Here is a 22,125-nt window from a genome sequence, read left to right as displayed (position 1 = left end):
TACAAAAAGTAATCACGTTTATTTCAATTTATACATAACCACCATAAATTATGTCTCACCACTTACTTTGATTTTCACATCACATGTTGTCATGCGTCACATGATGCCCTCTGATATACATCTCTCTAGACTCTGGGTACATCCAACACACCATAAAGGAAAGACATTTGTGCTACAGTATGTAGGCATGGCTTGGCCAGTCCTGGCTCCTTGAGTCATTTTTGTCTCTCTGTCTGCCCCAGAAATCACAGTTATAAGAGAGTCTCTCAATCCAATTTTTAAAACTTAGTCCAGGTTTCCTGTGTGTCTCTGTGCCGGTCCAAACTGTGGCCTGCGGGCTGGTTCCAAGCAGCCCCTGAACCTCTAGCCAATAGTGACACCAAAGCCACACTGGAATTTGTTCTTACGGTGGTTGAGGAAAGCCCCGAGGGCCAGTGTGAGAGGCAGCGGCAACAGCTTTTTCTCAAGGGTTGCTCCAACCACCCAATTACTGTCAACTGTTCCTGCAGAAGAGAACATAGAAGTGAAGAATTTTGGAAAGAAAATGTTTGCTTCCTTTTTTTTGGTAATCTTCTTACTGATAGTTGCAACTTGTGTACAGTATTTACCTTTAAAGAGCAAGTTTGCTTTGGGGAGGTCCAACTGGTAACCAAAGGATGTTGTGGTGTCTTGCATCCTCGTGCTGGCTTCAAATTCAACTCCTACCTGCAACTATAAAAGAACAAATTTAAAATATATATAACATAAGTCTGTTAATTCAATATTCAAATACCCATATGCACATTGCATGTGTCCAAAATATTTTCAAAGCACAGATCAGCAGACTTGCAAAACATATATTCCAGAATTTAGATGTTGTTACTCTCGTCAGTCAGAGGCCAGTTTCCACTGAATGTGTGATAGAAAACAAACCAAAACAACAAACAAACCAAAACAAAACAAACACTGTTTTGCTAGGATTCCAACACTCCGAAACTGTTCACACCAAATGTGTCATTTTGAGGACAACACAGAATTTACTTCACCTGTGATTTTTTTGCAAACAGACCCTCAGTATATCTGTCCCTTTATCCAGACTCCAATGTGCAGCAGTCAAACCCACAATTGAGTCTCATCAACACTCTTTGCTAAATTTTACCAACGTTCAAAATCTTTGACCATCGGAAGCAAATTGTCTCTGATGTTAATATATTGTTGTGTACTGCTCAATCTCTCTGGCTGCATGTGTTTTTGACTTACTGTTTTTATTGTAAAAATGTATTATGTGCTCAGGAGAAAGAAACCATTGCTTATCTAAAGTACATGATAGGTTTGGCATTGTGTCAGTGATGTCCTCGGGAGGCCAAACTTCCACATGCCTAAGATGAAATCCTCAGACCCACTGTGAGGCTTTATGCAAGTGTAGTGTGATCTGAGTAGTATAGCAACACAATTTAACTGAAATTAGGTACCTGATCATTGGCTTTGTGATAGTATGTAGCATGAACTCCTGCTCCTCCCAAAGTCAACGTAGCAACATAGTTTTCACCTGTGGAGTTTAAAAAAGGGGGTTGGGGGTGGGATTACTATTGCATCTCTTAGATAGCTCACATTTTATAATGCCCTTAAAGGTACATGATAAAATATATACATTTTAGCACAAAGCAGTCTTGCAGTGCAGATGGTGAATCTTAAAGAGGGATTTTACCTGTGTACCTGCCCAGGAGAGAGGTGACCGCTCCTTCCTCCCCTGGTCTCCTGTGATACACAAGCTCTCCACCGAGAGTCAGTGCTGGCGTAATAGACTGAAGATAGTGGGCCACCAAAATGCCTGCAGCAGTAAAAAGCATCTATTACAAATACAGATTATATTTTCTTTTGAGAAACATTTCCACTATACATTTTATATTTTCTAATTCCTCTTTCATTCAAATGTATACTTAAACATGAAAAAAGTAATATTAAAGTCAGAAGAAGTGCATTCATCGTCTAATATTTCCCACAATTATTTTGTTGAGACAAGTAGAAATGTATAAGCAGCACCAAGTATTGTACTAAAAAGAAAACAGCAGCAGTGCCCATCTTTTTTTTTTGCCAGTACCTATTCGTGTATCCATTTTAGTCCTTTGATTCCTCCCCATCTGCCTTGGCTCCCATAGTAAGTTATGAAAATAATGTTTGAACTAAACATAGTACTTCTGTTTACAGAGGATGTTTTTGTTTTGTTTTGTTTTTTTAAATATTTTTTGGGCCTTTTTTCAGCTTCTATTTGATAGATACAGTGAAGAGAGGACAGGAAAGCAGGGGCAGAACATGTGGCAAAGGGCTGCAGGTCAGATCGAACCCAGGCCGGCTGCTCTCAGCCGTATGTGTATGGCTCAACGCACTGAGCTAAACCGGTGCCCACAGAGGACGTTTATAGTCTATAAGCACTCCTAGATTTTCATTAACAGCTGTTATATCCTGTGTAGTTCACTAGTTTTTTTTTTTTTTCAAAGTCACCATCAAGCTGGGTTTTATTATCAATGGTTCTGAATATGTGGACACAGAAAGTTTTTTTAAGTTATAGTATTCTAGGAAATGAGAACTTCTTCCAGGAGTCACAGTTTGGACACATAGACTGAACTAGCAATGTGTTATTTTCTGTAGGTGAAAGAGCACTCATTCATGGACCTCAGGCGCCCCCTGGTTTCCATTAATGTTTATTAGATCATTAGGTTGATGCTTTGGTTCTCAGACATCACACAATTCAACTCAGAAGCAAGCTGTGGTTCTGATAGAACATCTGGAAAGTGTTTTACTGACACACGAAAACATGAAAGGCCCAATGGTGCTCAATTTATTATTTTGCTAAAAAAAAAAAAACTGATTATTGAACTAAATGCTTCAAGTTTCATATAAATTCTTTATTAAACATAAACTTTGTATTTCTTTTTGCAGCACATTTTTTACTTTTTATTTGTTGCAAATTCTGCTACAGTTTTGGCTAGGTCTCTCTTGGAAAAGAGATTTTAATCTCAATGTGACTTTTCCCTGGATAAATAAAGGATAACTGATAAAAGTAATCTTTATCATACCAGATCCAACAAGTACATCTGGATTTCCGAGCGTCACAGCAGATGTGAAGTCCTCTCCTCGATACTCCATGTCACACTGCCAGTTCACAAACTTATGCTGCTGAGTCTGCCAATAAATAAATAAACAGAAAATATAAAATACTGAAAGGACAACATAAAACATTCACTGAAATGCTTAATAAAAATTCTAAAGGATCAGATCTAAATGCTATCGCATGTCTACATACCTGTATGGCTATTTTGGAGCGTACAGCTGTTGTAAGATGGTGGATGACCTGCGCATTCAGACTGCCGGTGTTGTCCATATCTCCAACCATCACTGGGAATGACTAGAGAGAATACCACTTCACTGTCAGCTTTTGAAAACTACGGCTGTATAAAATGGCAGTCAACATCAATAATACAGAATTTTGGGCTGTGAAAATGTGAAGCAAAACAATATTACCAGGTGTTTTTGAAGTTTTGAACTCTAATAATACACTAAATGTCAAACACAATAATAATATGCAATAATAATATGTAACAATACACTTTATATTGAAAAGCCTTGTAGCTTGACGATGAACAAATAAAGCTTCATAAAGCTTCATAAAATTCATCAATTTTATGTAGTCAAACAGTCATTTAAGCCCCTTTTCCATTAGTACCTACTCGGCTCAACTTCAATCGGTTTTTCCATTTAGTAAAAGTACTTGGTATCAGGTACTTTTCGATCAGGTACTAAAATGTGACGTCGTCAGACTGCATGCCACTGATTGGCTGGTCAGTAGCGTCACTCGATGAGTCATGAAAGCATATCATTAACGCCATTTTTGAAACCCAGCAATGAGGAAAATGGCTACAAAAGACAATGCGGTGATCCCCGAGTCCGAAGAAAAGGCACAGACTGAGCAAAAGGTATATTCTTGCCACAATGTCCACCTTTTTCGTAGCATTCGTGTCACATTAATTACTTTGCGGGATGCTTGGATGCGTTGCTATGACGACAACCACGCACATTAGGTAGTACTGAATTGTAATGAAAAACCAGTCGATCCAAGTTGAAGCTAGTCGATCCAGGTAGGTACTAATGGAAAAGGGGCTTTAGACACAAACACTAAATGAGAGAAAATGCACACAATTAACACCATAATAAAGTTGAGTTATCTTTGATTTAGGCACACTTTGTATGTTTCAGGAGTGGCATGTGTTATTGCACATAATATAGCACACACAATAATGATTTTTGTCATCACTATATTCAATTGTTTTAGTCCACCACAGGTCAGACTTTAATGGTCTGGAATACATCTGGTGTTTAAACAGCTTTCATAATGCTCCAAAATTATGTTTTTCAGTTTTGTTTTGTTTTTTTGCAGGACAAAAACACAGATTTCACATAAGTGGCTGATGCTTTACAATTACACAGGACCCCAAATTCCATAAAAAGACCTGTCACGTTCACAGACCAACATTTCCTAATCGCCTTGAAACATTCAGTGTATTAGCTGGTTGTTTTGATGTCAATATCCACAACCATACTCAAGATATTTATGAATGTCACTGTAAGCCTCATTGTAGCGTATCACAGCATCCCACTAAATTAGTGAACTATCAATTTTTGAGACAGGCATTTAAGGTGACACTACTTTGGCTCAATAATCCAAATCAACAAGTTAGTTTTTAGGTTAGGTGGCCACATTTTGGTGCTCTAGATGAATTTCAGATGCATATAATATTGCTATTGCTTTAATGTATGTGAACTTCTACAGTTAGTTTCCACATGCAATCAACATATTGTATTTTTTTCAAAAAAAATTGATTAAAAAAAAAGGATTATGCATAGATCACTCAAGTGACAGACAAGATCTTTTACTGTTTGCATATAAAATGCAATCCCAGGGATCCCAGGAGCTGTGTTGTCCAGGGGCTTTTGCCCCCTGGTAGGGTCTCCTATGGAAAATTGGTCCTGGGTGAGACACCAGACAAAGAGCGATTCACAAGACCCCTATAAGTAGAATATCAAGGGAACAGTTCACCCTGGGATAGGGTTACCCTGGGACAGCGGGCCAAAGCTTCGGTTGTAGGGCTGTCTTAGTTGACACGCCTCTGCAATGTTGCATGGAGATCAGGGGTGGTACTTCTGGACTGGCTGACCGGGGTGGTGGTTTCCATCTTTAAGAAGGGGGGTGGGAGGGTGTGTTCCAACTATAGCGGGATCACACTTGTCAGCCTCCCTGAGAAAGTCTACAGCAGGAACAATGCGGTTTTCATCCTGATCGTGGAACACAGGACCAGCTCTTTACCCGCTCAAGGATACTTGAGGGTGCATGGGAGTTTGCCCAACCAGTCTACATGTGTTTTGTGGACTTGGGGAAGGCATTCAACCATATCCCTCAGAATGTCCTGTTGGAGGTGTTTCTGGTGTATGGGGTGTCTGGCCTATTGCCACAGGCGATTCGAGCCTTATACATACATTGCGTTGCAAAAGACTGGTCCGCATAGCCGGCAAGTTGGGCTCATTCCAGCTGGATGATGGGCTCTGCCAGGGCTGCCCTTTGTTGCAGATTCTGTTCGTAATTTTATGGACAGAATTTCTAGGCATAGCCAAGTGGCAGAAGGCTTTCACTTGGGTGGTGTCAGAATCTTATCTCTGCTTTTCATGGATGATGTGGTTCTGTTTGCTTCATCGGGAGATGGCCTCCAGCTCACACTGGAACGGTTTGCACCCTAGTGTGAAGCAGTAGGAATAAGAATCAGCACTGCCAAATCTGAGGCAATGGTCCTCAGCCGGAAAAGGATGGAGTGACCACTCTGAGTCAGGGACAAGTTCCTTCCTCAAGTGGAGGAGTTAAGTATCTCAGGGTCTTGTTCACGAGTGAAAGGAGAAGAAAGCAGGAGATCGACAGACGGTGCTACGGCTGCAGTGATGCGGACACTGTACCAGTAAGACGTGGTGAAGAGTGAGCCGAGTATAAAAGCGAAGTCGATCTACGTCCCTACCTTTACCTATGGTCACAAGCTCTGGGTAGTGACCGAAAGAAAAAGATCGCGGATACAAGCAGCAGAAATGAGCTTCCTCTTAAGCGTGGCTAGCCTCTCCCTTACAGATAGGGTGAGAAGTTCAGCCATCCAGGAGGGGCTCAGACTAGAGCCGCTGCTCCTCCGCATCGATAGGAGCCAGTAGAGGTGGTTCGAGCATCTGACAAGGATGCCTCCTGGGCAAGGTGTTCTGGGCAGGAGGCCCCTGGGCAGACCCAGGACACACTGGAGTGATTATATCTGTCGGCTGGCCTGGGAACGCCTTGGTGTTCCCCTAGACAAGCAGGACGAGGTAGCTGGAGAGATTGATTTGTGGGCTTCCCTGTGGGAGCTGCTATCCCCGTGACCCAGCCGCGGAAGGAAGGAAGGAAGGAAGGATGGAAGGATGGATGGATATAAAATATCACTAACCATCCATTATGGCTTATTAGACATTTATGTGAAGATTTACAAGTAGAGATACACAATTAATGGTGAGCACGAGTTTGACTTCAACCAAATAAATGAACATGATCAAGTGATATTAAAAATATGTGTTCAGCCAATCAAACACAAAACAAAAGCAAATAAAGCGCTCTCTAAAATTACCCCTTGATGAAGTCCCTGCATATGCCAAATAACAGCTGTTTCCTGCACCATAAAATGTATTGGATGTCATCTGGACAAGTATCACTACATTAAAAAGTGTGGCAAAGTAACACAGCTAACTTGTTCAACCACCTGATAACACCACAAACTGTAGTAAGATGACTGCATAAAGGCAGCGTAAACAATGCAATTGTTTCTTATTGAAATCCTCCAATAGCAGGTCAGGTGTCCAGAAAATCCAGCCTGTACAGCTTGTCAGCATATCCACCCAGCTCATGAAGACATAGTGAAATTGGCAACACGTTTAACCAAAGATATATTCATCCAGTAAATACAGTGAGTAATGAAGGCTTTGGGAAAATAGTCAAAATACTGGACAAAGATGTGTTAACCCTTAAGCATTAAGCAATACTAAAACAATACTAAAACAGTAGGTAGTTTCCTGCATAATCCTACCTTTCATTTTCATTTGGCTACACTCTGGGATGGCCACTTTAGTTTTGTTTGTTTTTTGTTTGTTTTTTTATCCTGTAGTTTGGACACAACTTTATTTAGTTCAAATTCAAATGTTTGAATGACACGGGACAATATATTTCACCTCAAAGAGGTGAATAAACACTTTATTTAATTAAAAAAAGATTTAATTAAGAGGAATTTAGCACAATATAAGAATGCAAAGAGTGTCCTGTTTGTTTTGATTTTATCTTACACTTTGGTAAGTTTTCCATTTTTCTTCTAAAAGATGCACTGAATCTAGGTGACTTATTTTGTGCAAAGCATTGTACATAAGGAATGTAAGCCAACATGAATATAAAGGCAATTTTGTTCTAATGATTATTTGTGACAAATAACCGCGACCTCAATAATATTCATGCAATGAATGAGATGTTGATGTATTTATGGAATTAACATTCAATTCTGTGAACATTACAAAGTCAGAATCACATCAGTAATATGTTAAGGCAAAGGCAAAAAAAGAAAACAAAGAGAGCATTACCTCTGCTGGCCCAGTCTGTTTACTGCCTACATAGGTAGCACCAAATCGATAACCAGAATCACCCAGGGTGCTGAGGGTAACAGTATGGCTGACCTGGAAGTGGTTACTCAAGCCTTTGTTAACCACTAACCGCACCCCTTCCATCTGAAGCGGAAACACCTCTGAAACAAAGAAGGGAGAACAACACGGCTTAACAATGACACTTGATACAATGATACAACAGCATAATTATGATGCAAAAGTTAAAAAACAAATGAAGAAATGCAGAGAGAACGCCTCATTTCCGGACCTTTACATTTGCGGTGGCATTCGTCATATGATCCTGGATTTGGGAGAGAGGCTTGTGCATCTGCCGTCGGCTGGTCAGATCCAGCTGCTGGAGGGACGGAAGACACTGAGGGCATAGTGAACCCAGGAGGGACCGACACCAAGCCTGGCACCCCTTGCCCACTTCCAGCTACAGCTGGGGCTGGACTGGGGGAGGCGGCAGCCAACACACTGCCCATAGTTTAAGATGGTAACAGCCTATTGAGAGAGACAGGCAGTGTATAAATACGTTATTGTTTCAAAACAGCAATAAAAGCTGCATATTTGCATTCAGATTACTAACTGTTAAACTGATCTTGTAGAAATGGTCAAAAAGTAAATTTTAACATATATGACCTGCATAGCCTGTGAGGTAAATACACAAATACATACACGCGTATTTTCTGCTCAGAGATCTGTTACCCATGCTTCATACACTATATCTGTAGGATCACGGAGCTCCTAAAGCATTAGCTCACAAGACCTCAGCTACCATCAACACCGCTACCCTCAATGAAGCAACGGTGCAGCATGTTGGTTTCAGCTAAGGCCCAATTTAGTTAGACTCTCGAGATTTTAAATACAATAAAAACAGTATAACCTGGTAGTAACACATGTCGTACTCCAACTGGTGGTTTGTTAGTTAAGCCACATGTGGATTTAAGCCACCAGCTGACAAAACTATTCACTAGCAGCATTTAACCTATGAATGCTAAAGCGAGCTAGCAGAGGTTGGTTAGCTAACTGGCTGGCTAGGTAGCCATGTGGAATCGACCACGAGATCTATTCGCCCATATATGAATGGAGCGGTAAATAGATTTACGACGCAAGACAGAGTAACGCCATGAAATACCCCCCTGTTCCCAAACGACAAAAACACCCCCTTCCTTTCTGCAGTTTACCTACTTACGGTGACGGTTTGGGTCCAGGGGTAGAATAACACCGGTAAAGTTCACGACAACGTCAGTGACCGTAGTTGACAAGGGTCCGCCCACTACCAGACTCATCTGTGCATTGGCTCATGTGCATCTCATGCCGGCAGCAATTGGCTGAAGCTAGGACAACCCTTTTGTAGTGACGTATCATTAGATTAATTTACTGAACATTCGCTGAATTCGGCCTTTCACTGAATGACATTCCAAGGGTATGGAGCAAACAGGAGTGTTTACACAATTATATGCGAGGAACAAAAATATATTAATTATACGAATATACTTTGAGAATACGGGTTTTGTGTATTTTTTTTTTTTTAAAAATGGGATCATCCCCCAGTGGACAGGGTTATTCTAACAGGTTCTAACTAAAATGTAAATAATGAAATGTTACACTGCATTTTAGGCAAATAAAAGACAGATTTATGGTTTGATTTGGATTCTGTCTTAGCAAGAAATATTAGGTTACATGGATCAGACTTACACCAAAATGCAATCATTCATGAAGTTTAAACAACCAGATAGAAAGTGCAGCTGTGGACTGCAATCAGTTCAACTTTTTATCTGCTTGGAATTGGCATTGCGAAACCTGATTTTTAAAAATAAATATAGTCAAGAAAAACATGGTTCATCAAGCCATAGAGATAATTTTCTTCTAAGAATAAAACAAAGGACTGCTGTTCTAATCCAGGAACCAAATCCACGAGTCCAATTACTAGTTTAGACAGACTGGAAGAAAAATGCATATGCGCATTACAAAAATGAGTCCCCTCCCTGGATGCTTAGCACTAATGTGAAGGTCAGCCAGAAACAAACATACATAAATACATATTTTACATGGATGATGACCCAGTGATACATTCATTGGAGTGTAAATTTGTGTGAATGCTAATAAGCACTTTGCCATTGAAAAAAAAGTTGTGGTATGAATGGGTGAATGAGGCATGCTGTTTAAAGCACTTTGAATGCGCCATTAGAGTAGAAAAGTTCTATACACAACCCAATCCCTGATGTCAAATAGTTCAAAGTCATTAATGTAGTTATGACTACTGATATGTCACATGTGCTACAAGAAATGCATTTATTAGTAAGCGCAACTTAATTGAAACTTTGCTATTGGAACTCACAACTGTTTGTACTATTGATGAAAAAAATCAAAGTCGAGATCAGCCTTTAAATAGAGATACTATGTTATCTAGTTTAGCACTTTGAAGCAGCTGTTGTTCTGATACGGCACTATATAAAATTGAATTTAGATTGAACCTCAAGGTCTGAGAAATACTGTTGACTACCCTGGCTTAAAAGGAATTCTATTTCTTTCCTGGATTCCTGTATTTTGCTCCAGGCTTTATTGAAACGACAAGGGTCATTGATACAACTCTTTACATTGGTTATTTAGTACTAGAGTACATGGCAAAAATGTAATGTTTATCATAAGAAACGGGTGTCAGGTTTGGTGCACTGCAGCAGCACAGCGGCCCTTTTTAAAGGTTCATCAGAGGAAAGAAGTCATTTTGGTTTATGAAGGGTTGTTTGTTCCAACTCGTGCTCTTCTTTGGTCTCATTGTGTACTATATTCCAAAATATTAGGTGCCGCTCACAATTAAAGCAAATATCTTTAGTAAATCAAGGGGCAGCAACTTCATCTGTAAAGGCAAGGAGAACTGGTCACACCATTCAGATTTTCTGCCCAATTATCTGAATGTTAATGAAATGGTGATGACAAGAATGAAAGGATTGTTGGTGCTGATTTCATGGTATTTTCCACAGTTTGTCTCAGACAGTGTTACAAAAATAAACCCTGGGAGACAGCTTGTGAGGGTAAAAGTGCTAATGAGAAGGGTCAAGTAAGAATGGTCACAATGCTTCTAGCTGACAGAAAGATGGAAGTTGGGGAGAGGAAAAAAAAAAAAAAAATTCATGCATGTCATGCTGCAGCAAAGGTGTCCACACAAAAACTGTGGCTTTACCTAATGCAGTACATGCAAATTTTATATTGAATGGTATTTCAATCCTTAGTTAGGGTTAAGATTTTAAAGACCTCCACAGACAGAAGGGTCAGATTTCACGCAAGGCCTGTGAAAGTAATGCAGTAATGTAATAAAATACCAGATTACTTCATTAAATACTGCAGACTATGCATCACATTAATTTGGGGTTGGTGATCTTCAAATAGGCCTTTTTTTAAACCAATAAAATACATCATAATACTGAGCATGTCATTATATTTATCACAGACAGTATAAGAAATGACCAAACGTAGGTGACCAAAGGTGCAGTTTTTCTTTATGTCACTGGCTCAAAATGCATTCCAGCAGGATGTGGACACAAACATTGTAGTTCACAGTTGGCACAATCCACCGAGTTCACCTTTGGTTACAGTTTTATTCTTATAACAAAGCATCAAAAGCAGATCATTTCCATCTTCCTTCAAGAGTGGCTGAATTTGGTGAGATCCTTCAACCTTAGCTCAAATCACATGGGCAGTGATTTATAGCAGTGTTGTCTGCTACACTGCTCGAAATCACTGTCCAAGCTCAACTGGCAATTTTCAGTGGGACACCAGTTTACTAGTAAACTCAAACTGAAAATGTACAAAAATATTATTTTGAGGGAGTATGGAGCAGAAAGAAAATCTTCACTTTGAATCTTGTGTGATGTGTAGCCAGTATTGTGTGACAAATGCCAGGCACCAAGTTTGTTCTGCAAAACAAAAGAAAAAAGCCAAGAATAAAATTATAATCTCCAGTTCCAACCATGTCAATGTGTCACTGCTGTAGTAAACCCACAGAGCAGATAGCTGGCCCTGTGTGCAGATCAGCTCTGTCCAAATCTATGCTGACTGCTCTGTAACCCCTTCACCTTTAAATCTTGTAAAGCTTTATATCCTCTTTCATCAAGATTAACTAATCAATTAGAAAGGTTGCTTCAGGAAGAGTGTTCAGATGCACTACGTCCTAAACCTAAAATACCTCTATGTATGTACTCTTCTTATGGTTCAGAACACGAGCAAGAATATTCTCTCTGGTTTCACCTGTACATGATATACTTTAAGCTATTCCTTGCTGATGAATTCCCCTCACAATCATAATACTGGAAACATAAAATAGGGCAGTGAAGACTCACTGGCCACAGATCAAACAGCTTTTCAGCAGCCGCGTTCAAGGTCGAGCATGAACCCTGAATAATATTTTGATGTAGATTAACTGACAAATGCAACTAAAATCTGTGTTTACAAGGTTGCAACAACCTAGTCCTGAGCAACCAAAGGGCAGCAAACAGCCCATCTTGTTTCATTTATAAACCAAACTTTTGACTCCTAGAGATTTTTCAGTAATGCTTCAGTTTGAGCCATTCAAGGAACTCACCACTGATTTGTGCAGCTCCCAGTTCTTAGTTTCATGCCTTCTCTTCACCGCCATCTTCTGCATCAACAGAGTGAAACTCTGCAACATACAGGCTCTTGTCAATGCTGCTGGGTATGGGCTTAATGTCAGTAACCAGCTGGTCCTCAATATTCTTCAAATTGTAGCGATCATCTGAAGTTATGAGGTTAATAGCCAGACCCAAGTGACCAAAACGCCCTGTGGAAAAACAACATTGTAATACCACTACTAATACAACCTTGACACAAACAGTAGCTGTAAACCTAACTTCTTATTGACAACACGACAGGTTACCTGATCTGCCAATGCGGTGGAGGTAGGTCTCTGCATTTTTGGGGAAGTCAAAATTAATAACCACGTTTACAGCCTGGATGTCAATTCCCCGAGTGAAGAGGTCTACAAGAAAACATGTGCTTACTCAACCCAGTGAACTTTCATTCTTCCACTTCACATTTTTCAAATGCAAAAACTCTTCACCTACCAGTGCAGACTAGGTTTCTGCACAATCCATTTCTGAAGTCATGGAACACACGGTTTCTGTACTCCTGCATCATCTTTGCATGAATGTAGAAGCATGAATAACCAAGTTGAGTGATTTTCTTTGCCAGAAGCTCAACTCTCTGAGTGGAGTTACAGAAGATGATAGACTGATTGATCTGGAGCTGGAAGAGAAAAATACAAAATGAAGAGTCGTTATTTCACAAAATATGAACAAAACTGTTTTGTTGGAAGCTGTGTTTACATTGTGTTTATTAGCTATAAGTGCAAATTTTATGTTTATCACAAATACATTTTCCTTTGTACTTAATCTAACAAAAAATGTTAACTTCAAATACTGGTTATAGGCACAGTGGCACGCAAAGGTTTGGTCAAAATTTCAGTTACTGTGAATAGTTAAGAAAGAAAGAAAGAAAGAAAGAAAGAAAGAAAGAAAGACGCGCCCCCCCCAAAAAAAAGAAGTACAAGAGAGAAAAAAGGGTGGCACAGGGGCTGAGAAGTTGATGAGGATTTGTTCAGTGGTCCTCAGGTCAAAGAAAATCAAGAGGTAAATGCATTACATGATCATGTGTGAAGCAACACTAGTGTAACTTCAACTAGAAACAATTGCAAACAAACCATTGTTTTTTCCTAGGGTCAGTACTGTGTGAACACAGTGTAAGAGCCAATTATATTTACTCTAACCCTCATAATGGTCCACAGGCAAAATCATTGCATGCCACTGCTAACTTTTCAGTCAGCCTCCAGGTGATGAATAAAGTAAAAAGTAAGTAAAAGTAAGTGAGTAAAAAAAGTAAATAAGTGAAAAATGAATATGAATATGATGAATATGTTGGTTACTGGGCAAGTTGGCAATATTTTGGATGGCAGTGCAAGACTGATTTCATGAATACTTTCATAAAAGACACGAGAATGTGTCTTGATCAGATTTTTTATGAAATGCCTCATTTGTAATTTCATCTCACCTGGATAGTCACAGTATTCTGAGACTATCCAGGTGATAGTGTTCTTACATTTTTCAATTATTTTTGCATATTTTCCTACTAATATCTTCGACCGCAACACATGTAACAATGTTTTTTGGTTTGTTTGGTTTTGTTTGGTTTTTTTGGTTTTTTTTGGGGGGGAGGCGCAAAAAAAACAAAACAAAGCTATCACCCGAAGGGGGCAGAGTTTCTCTTCTTAATAGTGCAGCAATGCAGGCTTTAGGTGATGACGTATTAACTGTGCTTCCGTATCCAAACTGCTCTTCATTTATTAAGGCTGTTGTGTTTTTAACATAACATGTTTTAATGCTTTGTATCTTGTTCTATTTAATCTGAACAAGCCCTAAACAAAAAAAACAAACAAACAAACAAACAAACAAACAAACAAAAAAAAAAAACAAGGCAGTGATCACTGTCGGCCCCTCTCGGTTTTTATTACAACTATTCAGATTAAAGCTCAATTTTTAAAACCTTACCATGTAACTACAACCCAGCCCATGCGGCAGTAAATTATTGACTAACCTCGTATTGTGGCTGGATTGTCTCAGTTGTTCTCCTGACTGAAGTTTGGTCCATTTACAGGATCCTGCCATGGAATTGCATTTGTCCCTAACCATCGGGAACCCTCGCGTTAACTTTTATCGAGTAGGGAAAAAGTTTGCATTCATCAGCTTACTTTATATTATGCTAACCATAGCTGTGTAGCTAGCCACCATGTAGCGCACCATTATATATATCAGCTAGCCCAACTTCAGTAACCCTACTGTAGGGTTACTGAAGTTGGGCTAGCAGTGACGTTTGTAGGGTCCCTACAAACGTCACTGCTGCTGTTTCGTTTCCTGTCTTCATTTATCTCGGAAGTGAAAAAACGTTTTGTTTTTTCAGAAATCCCTCAGTCAGAACATGGTATGTCATGTTTAGATGGAAACTAGCGAGCCAACTCCCTGCCAACTTCTAACTCTTACATTTCATAAATTCTGTTTTTATGGATGCCTGGATGTTAAACTTAATTGTTACACCTGATAGAGCAGCCACACTGACCATTTTATTAAAGATGAAATTTAGACAGTTTGTACCTCTCAGTGACGCTGCAGTCTTTGTTTGACTTTGGGACCAGAAGCAGAGTTTGGACCCGGAAACGGTTAATGACATCAGACTTAAAGACTGGATAACACAAATGGTTGGTCAAAACTAGGGGTGCAACAATACATGTATGTGTATTGAACCGTTCGATACAGTGCTTTCGGTTCGGTACGCATATGTATTGAACAATACAAAAATTTTTATTTATTTTATCAACTTTTCTTCTGATGCTGCTGTCTGTGTTGAGAGCTCAGTGGATCTGCGTTTGACTACTCTGCCTAGACTGCAATGTCGAGCGCAGATCCACTGAGCGCCGCCCATATGCATTCACTCAAGCTAGTGAGAGAGAACCCTAGTGCAAAGACAAGTGGAAGTAGATAAAAACAACAACAAGCATGCATGCTACAAACTTTACCAGAATCATTTAGACAGCCCTTAGCACATGATTCTAAAAGGGCAAAAGAAATGGGGCAATTGCTACTTTTATTGCTGTCAACATGCGACCCTTTTCTGTTGTAGAAAAACACCGGGTTTCAGGAAATGCCGAGAGTACTTGAGCCCCGTTACAACATTCCTTCACGAACCTATTTCACCGATAACGCAGTTCCTGCTTTGTACAAGGAGACAAAAGCCAAATTAGAGACGGCAGTGTCAGCAGCACCTGGTGTTGCTCTGACCTCAGACGGCTGGACTTCAAGAGCTACACAGAGCTACCTGACCGTCATCACACATTACATTGATCCGGAATGGCAGATGAAAAGCAGTGTTTTGCAGACATGCCTCATCGAAAGTCACGCCACTGACGACTTAGCCAAAGGTCTGTCAGAAGCTGTGGAAGATTGGAAGTTAGTGTGACCAAATGCGATAATACCTGTAACTACTGACAATGCTAAGAACATAGTTAATGCTGCCACAGCTGCTGGGCTAGGGCTAAGAATATACCCCAGAAGAAGGGTATAGTATAGCTTTGATTTTAGAAAGAGCCATTTCTCTGTAATAAACTCTTTTCCACAGATGAGTGATTTCTCGATAAGATTTCTTTTATTATTTTGTTGCTTCAGCAACATTTAATTTAAAAACTGTACTTTTGAGTTAAAAGAAATATTTATAATTTTAATAAACTAAAAATTAAAAAAGGCATGAACATTTTTTTTTGTATCAAAAAAAAATATTGAACCGTGACACCAAAGTATCGAACCGATCCGTGATTTTTGTGTATCGTTGCACCGGTAGTCAAAACTAATCAAAATTTTGATTACTTACCCTGGAGAAGAGCGTGTTAAGACAGTGTACCTTCTGTCTTTCAGTCACATAGGCATAGTACTGAGTGATGCCCTTCAGTGTGAGTTCCTCCATCAGGTTGATTTCATAAGGCTTCTGCATGTGCTTACTCTACACAAAAGAGTTTACAACAACTTAAGCTGTTAAACAAGCGTACAAACAAACTTGCGAATTTTTACTCATGCAGAAGATTTAATGTTTGACATCTCACCATGAATTTTTGCACACTGATGGGAAAAGTGGCAGAGTAAAGCAAAATCTGACGATCCTTTGGCATGAAGCTGATGATATTTTCGATCAGGACCACAAAGTCCTGGGAGAGCAACTTATCTGCCTGAATAAAACGAGGGGGAAGGTAAAACATCAAAAGGAATAGTATGCCCACAAACTTAAAAAACAAAAACAAAACAATAAACAATATAGAAAAAAGGAAAGAGCAAATCGTACTTCATCCATCACCAACATTTGAGTCTTGTCCACTTTTGCCACGCCCTTCTTAATTAGGTCCAGTATCCTTCCTGGTGTGGCAATCACTACATGCACTGCAGGAGAAGCAAAGCATGAGAAGAAAAAAAAAAGTTTTACCAAGAAAAGTGTTACTGCCATTGTTACTGTCACTCAGCTACATTTACATGCTAATTTACACATTTATAAAAGAAAGGTAAGTTTGAAAGAATGTCATCTGTAAGTAATCTGTGTTTTACATACTGAGAATAGTTAAGTACACACCAAATAAGTTTGTCTAAGATACGACTACGTTTCAGTGTAAAAGCTACTTAAGTTATTTTTATTGTGTTCTCTGCCCCGTAAGCCCAGCTTACAATCTTTCTCTCTTCCTGGCCCCATTCATTGGAGACTTAAGAGCCAACAAACGAGAGTCAAGATTAAAGGAACAATTTGAACCTCAAATATGAACACATTTGCTACCTCGCCAATTAGTCAGATAAGCACATAAAATTTTACTATATGTTGGGGGGAAAAAAAATTAAATATCTTTAACAATATTTTTTTATAACTGATATCTAATTAAGTTGAAATACAAATAATTTTAAAAATTGTCTTAAATACCAGTCTCATCAAGACGCATGATGTCATCCCTCAAGTTTGTCCCACCCGTTGTAGCCATGATCTTGACTCCTCCCAGGTGCTTGCTGAGTTGAATGCTGATCTGGCTCATCTGCAGGGCCAGCTCTCTTGTTGGCACCATTACTATGGCTGGAAGGAAATAGATAAAATAAGGGCTGATATTAATGCAGAAAAAAATAAAGGTTTCCAGCAGCAGAAAAATTATTGATAGAGTAGTGCAGTGCAGCAACCATAATCAGTATATTATCAATATTTTCCATTAGTTGTAGAGCAACAAAAGAACCACTGACAAAAGTGTGCATGTGTGCAGCTTGACCACAACATCCCTACAGTTCATGAAATGATCTCTACTTTTCAGTCATGGCTGTCATATATTCACGCTCATGTCTCAGTTTCTTTTATTGCACTGTGCTGATGCACTTCACTTAATTATCAATAGTCTGTAGTGCTCCAGACCACTGATTCTGCACAGTACTTTCATGCACTACTCCGACGCTGTGAAGCCACTAATCATGTACAGTCTGTCGCCACTTTCTTCCACTGTTGTCTAGCCACCAGGCATCATCTTCAACTTTAGTTGGTGGTCTCAACACTGTCATGACTGTAAGCCATCAGCCCAGCCCGAGAAGAAACTCACCCTGGATATGATCCTTCTTAAGGTCTATCCTCTCCAGGAGAGGAATGAGGTAGGCACCACTTTTTCCCGTTCCATTTTTAGCCCTTGCCAAAATATCTCGTCCTGATAGGGCAATAGGGATGCTCTCCTCCTGTTGGCAGACAGACAAGTCGATTCAGAAAAATGGGCATGGTTTACTGGACATGAAGCAATGTAAATATACAGGACTAAAGGATCACCCCTATTGTTTCCTCTAAGAATCAAAAATGTGCAATGTGACACCAATGTATAACAGTTCATACTTATATGTAATCAGGAGGACTAGAGACTGGACTCATTTAGCCCCCTACTCACTTAAATTAAAACTTGTTTTAGAGTAAATTAATCAAAAATGCTTCTTTGCTATTTGGTAGATGCATATTAGTGTTTCTCCTGCCATTTTTCCCATTTGTGGACAACTCCCCTGCAAAGCATATGGCTGAGGCATGGGGTTGTGTCAAGGCAAAGTGGAGGTAACGGGATTCTGTTAAAGGGTGCAACTATTTATATGCCTAAATTAACACCAAAAACAGTAACCAGAGTTCTGGCTACTTTATTTACCTGGACAGGGGAGGGTTTCTCCCATCCCATTTCAAAGATTCCCATAAGCAGTTCTCGCTTTAGGCAGTAGTCTTCAAATTCATTTCCCTTGGTGGATGTCACATCCTGGAAAACACAACTCAATCATTTTAGTTTACTGTTTAAAAAGATCCAGAGGTTGAGGATTACAGCACTAGATGGCAGCATGCACTGAGTCTAAGTAAGTATGTATAACCAGGGGTGCACATAAGTGGTCCGCAGGTGCGCATGCGCTGTCAAAATACAAGACGCGCACCAGATAAGAAGTTGCAACGCGCGTCTGCGTACATAAGATTTTCTGGAGGAGGACAGACATTTGTTTAGAACTCTTAAAGATGTCAAAGAAGCAAGCTCCTTTAAGCAATTACTTTGGTGTTCCTCCACCTCCAAAGAAATGTCAGAAGGAGTCCGAACCGCAAAAGCAGCACGTATTCTCGGAAAAGCGGTTGCAGGAGGTGAACGGGCTTCAAACAAATGATGAACGCACAGAGATGTGGTGCAGAATATGCAGTGAAAATCCCACTCTAGCGGACAAAAAACAGTGCCTTTTATATGTACACAAACGCGCGTTGCAACTTCTTATCTGGTGCGCGTCTTTTATTTTGACAACTCATGTGCATCTGCGGACCACAAATGTGCAGCCCTGCGTATAACTATACTTGCTTGTAACGGCAGTCACCTACCGAAGTTTTCACCCTGGTGTCTTTTGGAGGAAGCTCCAGGCATTTCTTCCAGTCATCACCGAACCTAGTCGTAATCAGGAGTACAATTTTTGTGGGGAAGACCCAGACAATTATCAAGTGAAAAAGAAAATAAAGTTTTAATATAAGCACTGTAACATTTTGTTCTTTATTTCATAATCTTCAGAGAGGGAAAAGGGCTTTAAGCGGTGTGATTTGGCTCAACTTGGAAAGATGAAGAACTAATACACTAAAAATACACAACAGCTTAATGTAGTAATTTCTATGGCAAGCATTGGTGAAAACAACTTCAAAGCAGCACAGCTTGCAAACTATACAAACTCAACAGTAAAACTAATGTATGCATGGCTAATATTATAACTTATAAGACCCGCACAATGGAGTAAGCAATTATTAGAAGTACTAATTGTTTCAACTAGATGGCAGAAATTAGCCAGATATAAAGAATAACTTTCACTTGTCCATATCTGTATTGCTAGTCTAGTTTTTTAAAATTCACATGTACAATGACAATAACCTATTGTTTTCTAAAGCAGTTCTACTGCTGGCCATAATATTGAAGAGTACAGAGAGCATGCTGACACCTTTAAAACTGCCCTCTGGAAACCAGTGTTATTTTTGATGTCCACTGGTTATGAAAAACTAAAAACAATTTCAAATTATATTCCTTTGGTTAGGCAGATACTTGCCCCCACCTGTACGTATGTCCCTGTTTGGTAAATGAGTAAACATCTAAATAAGCATTAGATGCAAATCTACTTTTTATGGTTAATTTATTTTGGATCTTGCTTTTAACACCCAGCTAGCCCTGGTGTGAATGCTGATGATGTTCTAAAATTGTCACATATGCACACAACCCAAATGTGAACTACATGATCGGCACAAAATTAACAATCACAATTCTGTAATTCATGAACTTCCAAACAAAGTACTGCTCACAACAGCAAAAACATCTTACTGTTAAACCTTAAATTATTAAGTCATGTCAGGACAGGTGTAATGGTAAATAAAGCTGATCGCAGGGATAAAAAAAAAGGCTTTGACTGTTTATTTTGCAATGTTCAGCCAGAAGATTTGGTGAGAAGTCCTGAACTTTCCCATGGGGTTCTCATGCAGGTTGTTCTCTAAAGCACAAGCTATCAAGCAGCAAAACATGATTATGTGAGGAAAAAAACTACACTTTTCTGTTTTCAACCTAGAAGAGAAACATTACTAAAACCAGTATCTTACTTGATGCCTCCGCTGCTCTGAGGTATGCTGGTTCTTTTATGGGCACTGGGATGTTGGACATTTGACAGGAGTTCAGACTGTTGTCCACCTGTCTTGGTCTGTCCCCTGAGCTGCCCATTTGCTGGTTTGTTCAATCCGGCCATTGGTGCTGGGTTTGCTGTTCTTGCTGTCGCCATGTGTCCAACACCTAACTGGATTTTCCTCACAGTATTGTAATATTTCAGCTTAGTTCCTTTTCACTGCACTATTTTCATGTGCACATGTATTTAAAAACTAAAACGTGAGAAAAATAAAACCCTTTTCTCTTATCTATCCTTTTTAAACCATGTGTTCACAATCTAACATTCAGACCTCTTCATAAAAAGAAGTTTGTGTGTAAATTCTGCCTATTTACAATACAACTCTCCAAAACGGAGAAATCAATATAAATAGCGTGACTAATATGACCAAAGAATAAACTTGTGTGTGTGTTTTTAGTGTGCACTTGTGAGTACGACTTTGACTGTTACATTGACTGAAAATGGGCAGTATTAAAATATGGACAACTTGATCACATATCTAACTGCTCTCATGTATATAACTCGTGCTGCTGGGGTTTAATACTGGATTAATCTTAATAGTGGTTTGAAAAATTACAATTCCTGCAATTTATTTAAAGCTCTGGCAGGCTACATTAAATTTTGGGGGTCATTTTTTTTCGGTTTTCAGTTCTCCTGTAACAAAAAGCTAAGATGGAAGCCTACAAAACGTTAAAGGAAACGATGAACAATACACAAGAAAAAGTAGTCCAGGTTACCTGCAAGAAATAAACAATTGCGGTTGGTTATTTTTAAGCTTTAACAGGCTAGTCAAAAGAGAAGAGCACAAAAATAACGAGCGCTTCCAAGTGGTATTACTCAAAACCACCTGACCAGATCAACGAAATACATTTCAGATGTGTACCAAAGCCAAAGCTCACCTTTGCTAAATTGTGACACAAATAATGCTACTACCACAAGACTGGCGGTAGATGGCAAAAAAGTCTATCAAGTATTCGTGGAAATATAAGTAAAATGAGGAGGTCGAAAAACGTTAACATTTTAATTCTGACAACTTTGCCTTTGTTTTGATGCCGAGGCTAACAACTTAATAACAGCTGCAAGCCGTTTTAAATTTTAGCAGCCAGTGTTATGGTCACTTAGCTAGCCAGTGCAATTGTTAGCCATGTTAAACAACAAAGTAAAGCCAACAGTGACCGCCATGTATTTAGTTTTTCCATAAAGTTACCGCTATCGATAACAAAGTTAGCTAGATGTCTTTAACTTGCACGAGTGTACGCGCCGTTCAAACTTCACGTACAGCTACGTGGGCTTTGCCATCGAGCTAACAAGCTAAGGCTGCGTCTTTTTTCCCGGTTTGTGAGAAACTCTGTTTCAAAATATCTGTCGTTTACAAAGAAAACGCATCTGCATCCGTTTACATCTCACCCTTCAGCACTTTCATTCAACCATCCGAGCACGCTGATTCTAGCCTAGGCAGTATGCGCTAACGGTGACGCTTAAGTCTACCAGTCAGAGAAAGATGCTACCTTTCCCTTACAAACTTACCGCCTGTGTCGTGATTCAACTGTATATCGGCTTTTCGTTTAAGCTTGGTAGGCAATACTTTTGACAAAGGCACAGAAGTTTTTTTTAACCTTTTGTCTCTTCTTTGAGAGAACTGACAATTCAACATGGCCGCGCTCGTTTTGGGGTTGGCTGT

General features: G+C 39.5%; 2 protein-coding genes across 5 annotated transcripts; both read right to left on the bottom strand.

The window, feature by feature from the left end:
• Nucleotides 1–9,027, bottom strand: tomm40 (translocase of outer mitochondrial membrane 40 homolog (yeast)). 3 transcript variants are annotated; one of them, XM_003458779.5, is made up of 9 exons: nucleotides 8,879–9,027; nucleotides 7,952–8,187; nucleotides 7,663–7,823; nucleotides 3,284–3,385; nucleotides 3,057–3,162; nucleotides 1,688–1,810; nucleotides 1,452–1,528; nucleotides 609–711; nucleotides 1–503 (listed from the first exon to the last, which is right to left on the bottom strand). In XM_003458779.5, exons 2-9 carry the CDS (start codon nucleotides 8,166–8,168, stop codon nucleotides 364–366), a joined length of 1,029 nt encoding a protein of 342 aa, XP_003458827.1. In that variant the 5' UTR covers nucleotides 8,169–8,187; nucleotides 8,879–9,027; the 3' UTR covers nucleotides 1–363. The 3 variants fall into 3 exon arrangements, with proteins under 3 accessions (XP_003458827.1, XP_005463982.1, XP_013121976.1); XM_005463925.4 differs by having other exon boundaries at nucleotides 8,875–9,025; XM_013266522.3 differs by having other exon boundaries at nucleotides 8,871–9,020.
• A 2,137-nt stretch (nucleotides 9,028–11,164) lies between these two features.
• ddx61 (DEAD (Asp-Glu-Ala-Asp) box helicase 61) lies at nucleotides 11,165–22,125 on the bottom strand. 2 transcript variants are annotated; one of them, XM_003458787.5, is made up of 13 exons: nucleotides 21,972–22,125; nucleotides 20,386–21,181; nucleotides 19,138–19,201; nucleotides 18,437–18,541; nucleotides 17,858–17,987; nucleotides 17,203–17,349; nucleotides 16,582–16,676; nucleotides 16,346–16,468; nucleotides 16,117–16,245; nucleotides 12,768–12,948; nucleotides 12,581–12,682; nucleotides 12,269–12,484; nucleotides 11,165–11,603 (listed from the first exon to the last, which is right to left on the bottom strand). In XM_003458787.5, the coding sequence occupies exons 2-12, from the start codon at nucleotides 20,559–20,561 to the stop codon at nucleotides 12,300–12,302; spliced, it is 1,437 nt and encodes a 478-aa protein (XP_003458835.1). In that variant the 5' UTR covers nucleotides 20,562–21,181; nucleotides 21,972–22,125; the 3' UTR covers nucleotides 11,165–11,603; nucleotides 12,269–12,299. The 2 variants fall into 2 exon arrangements, with proteins under 2 accessions (XP_003458835.1, XP_005463983.1); XM_005463926.3 differs by lacking the exon at nucleotides 21,972–22,125 and adding an exon at nucleotides 21,852–21,965.

Source organism: Oreochromis niloticus, linkage group LG11, assembly GCF_001858045.2.
Source record: "Oreochromis niloticus isolate F11D_XX linkage group LG11, O_niloticus_UMD_NMBU, whole genome shotgun sequence".
NCBI classification, from domain to species: Eukaryota; Metazoa; Chordata; class Actinopteri; order Cichliformes; family Cichlidae; genus Oreochromis; species Oreochromis niloticus.
Note: the sequence above shows the minus strand (reverse complement) of the source record. Positions and strands in the feature narration are given on the sequence as shown.

Excerpts from the sequence above, each read along its gene's own strand:
- tomm40 (XM_003458779.5), bottom strand. The coding sequence starts at position 8,168 with ATGGGCAGTGTGTTGGCTGCCGCCTCCCCCAGTCCAGCCCCAGCTGTA. Across the intron at positions 1,529-1,687 it reads TCTCCTGGGCAGGTACACAG|GTGAAAACTATGTTGCTACG; the intron begins GTAAAATCCCTC and ends TAAACTCCACAG. Across the intron at positions 504-608 it reads AGCAAACTTGCTCTTTAAAG|GAACAGTTGACAGTAATTGG; the intron begins GTAAATACTGTA and ends TCTCTTCTGCAG.
- ddx61 (XM_003458787.5), bottom strand. The coding sequence starts at position 20,561 with ATGGCGACAGCAAGAACAGCAAACCCAGCACCAATGGCCGGATTGAAC. Across the intron at positions 19,202-20,385 it reads CAGAGCAGCGGAGGCATCAA|GTTCGGTGATGACTGGAAGA; the intron begins GTAAGATACTGG and ends GATTACGACTAG. Across the intron at positions 12,949-16,116 it reads TTAACACGCTCTTCTCCAGG|CTCCAGATCAATCAGTCTAT; the intron begins GTAAGTAATCAA and ends TTTCTCTTCCAG.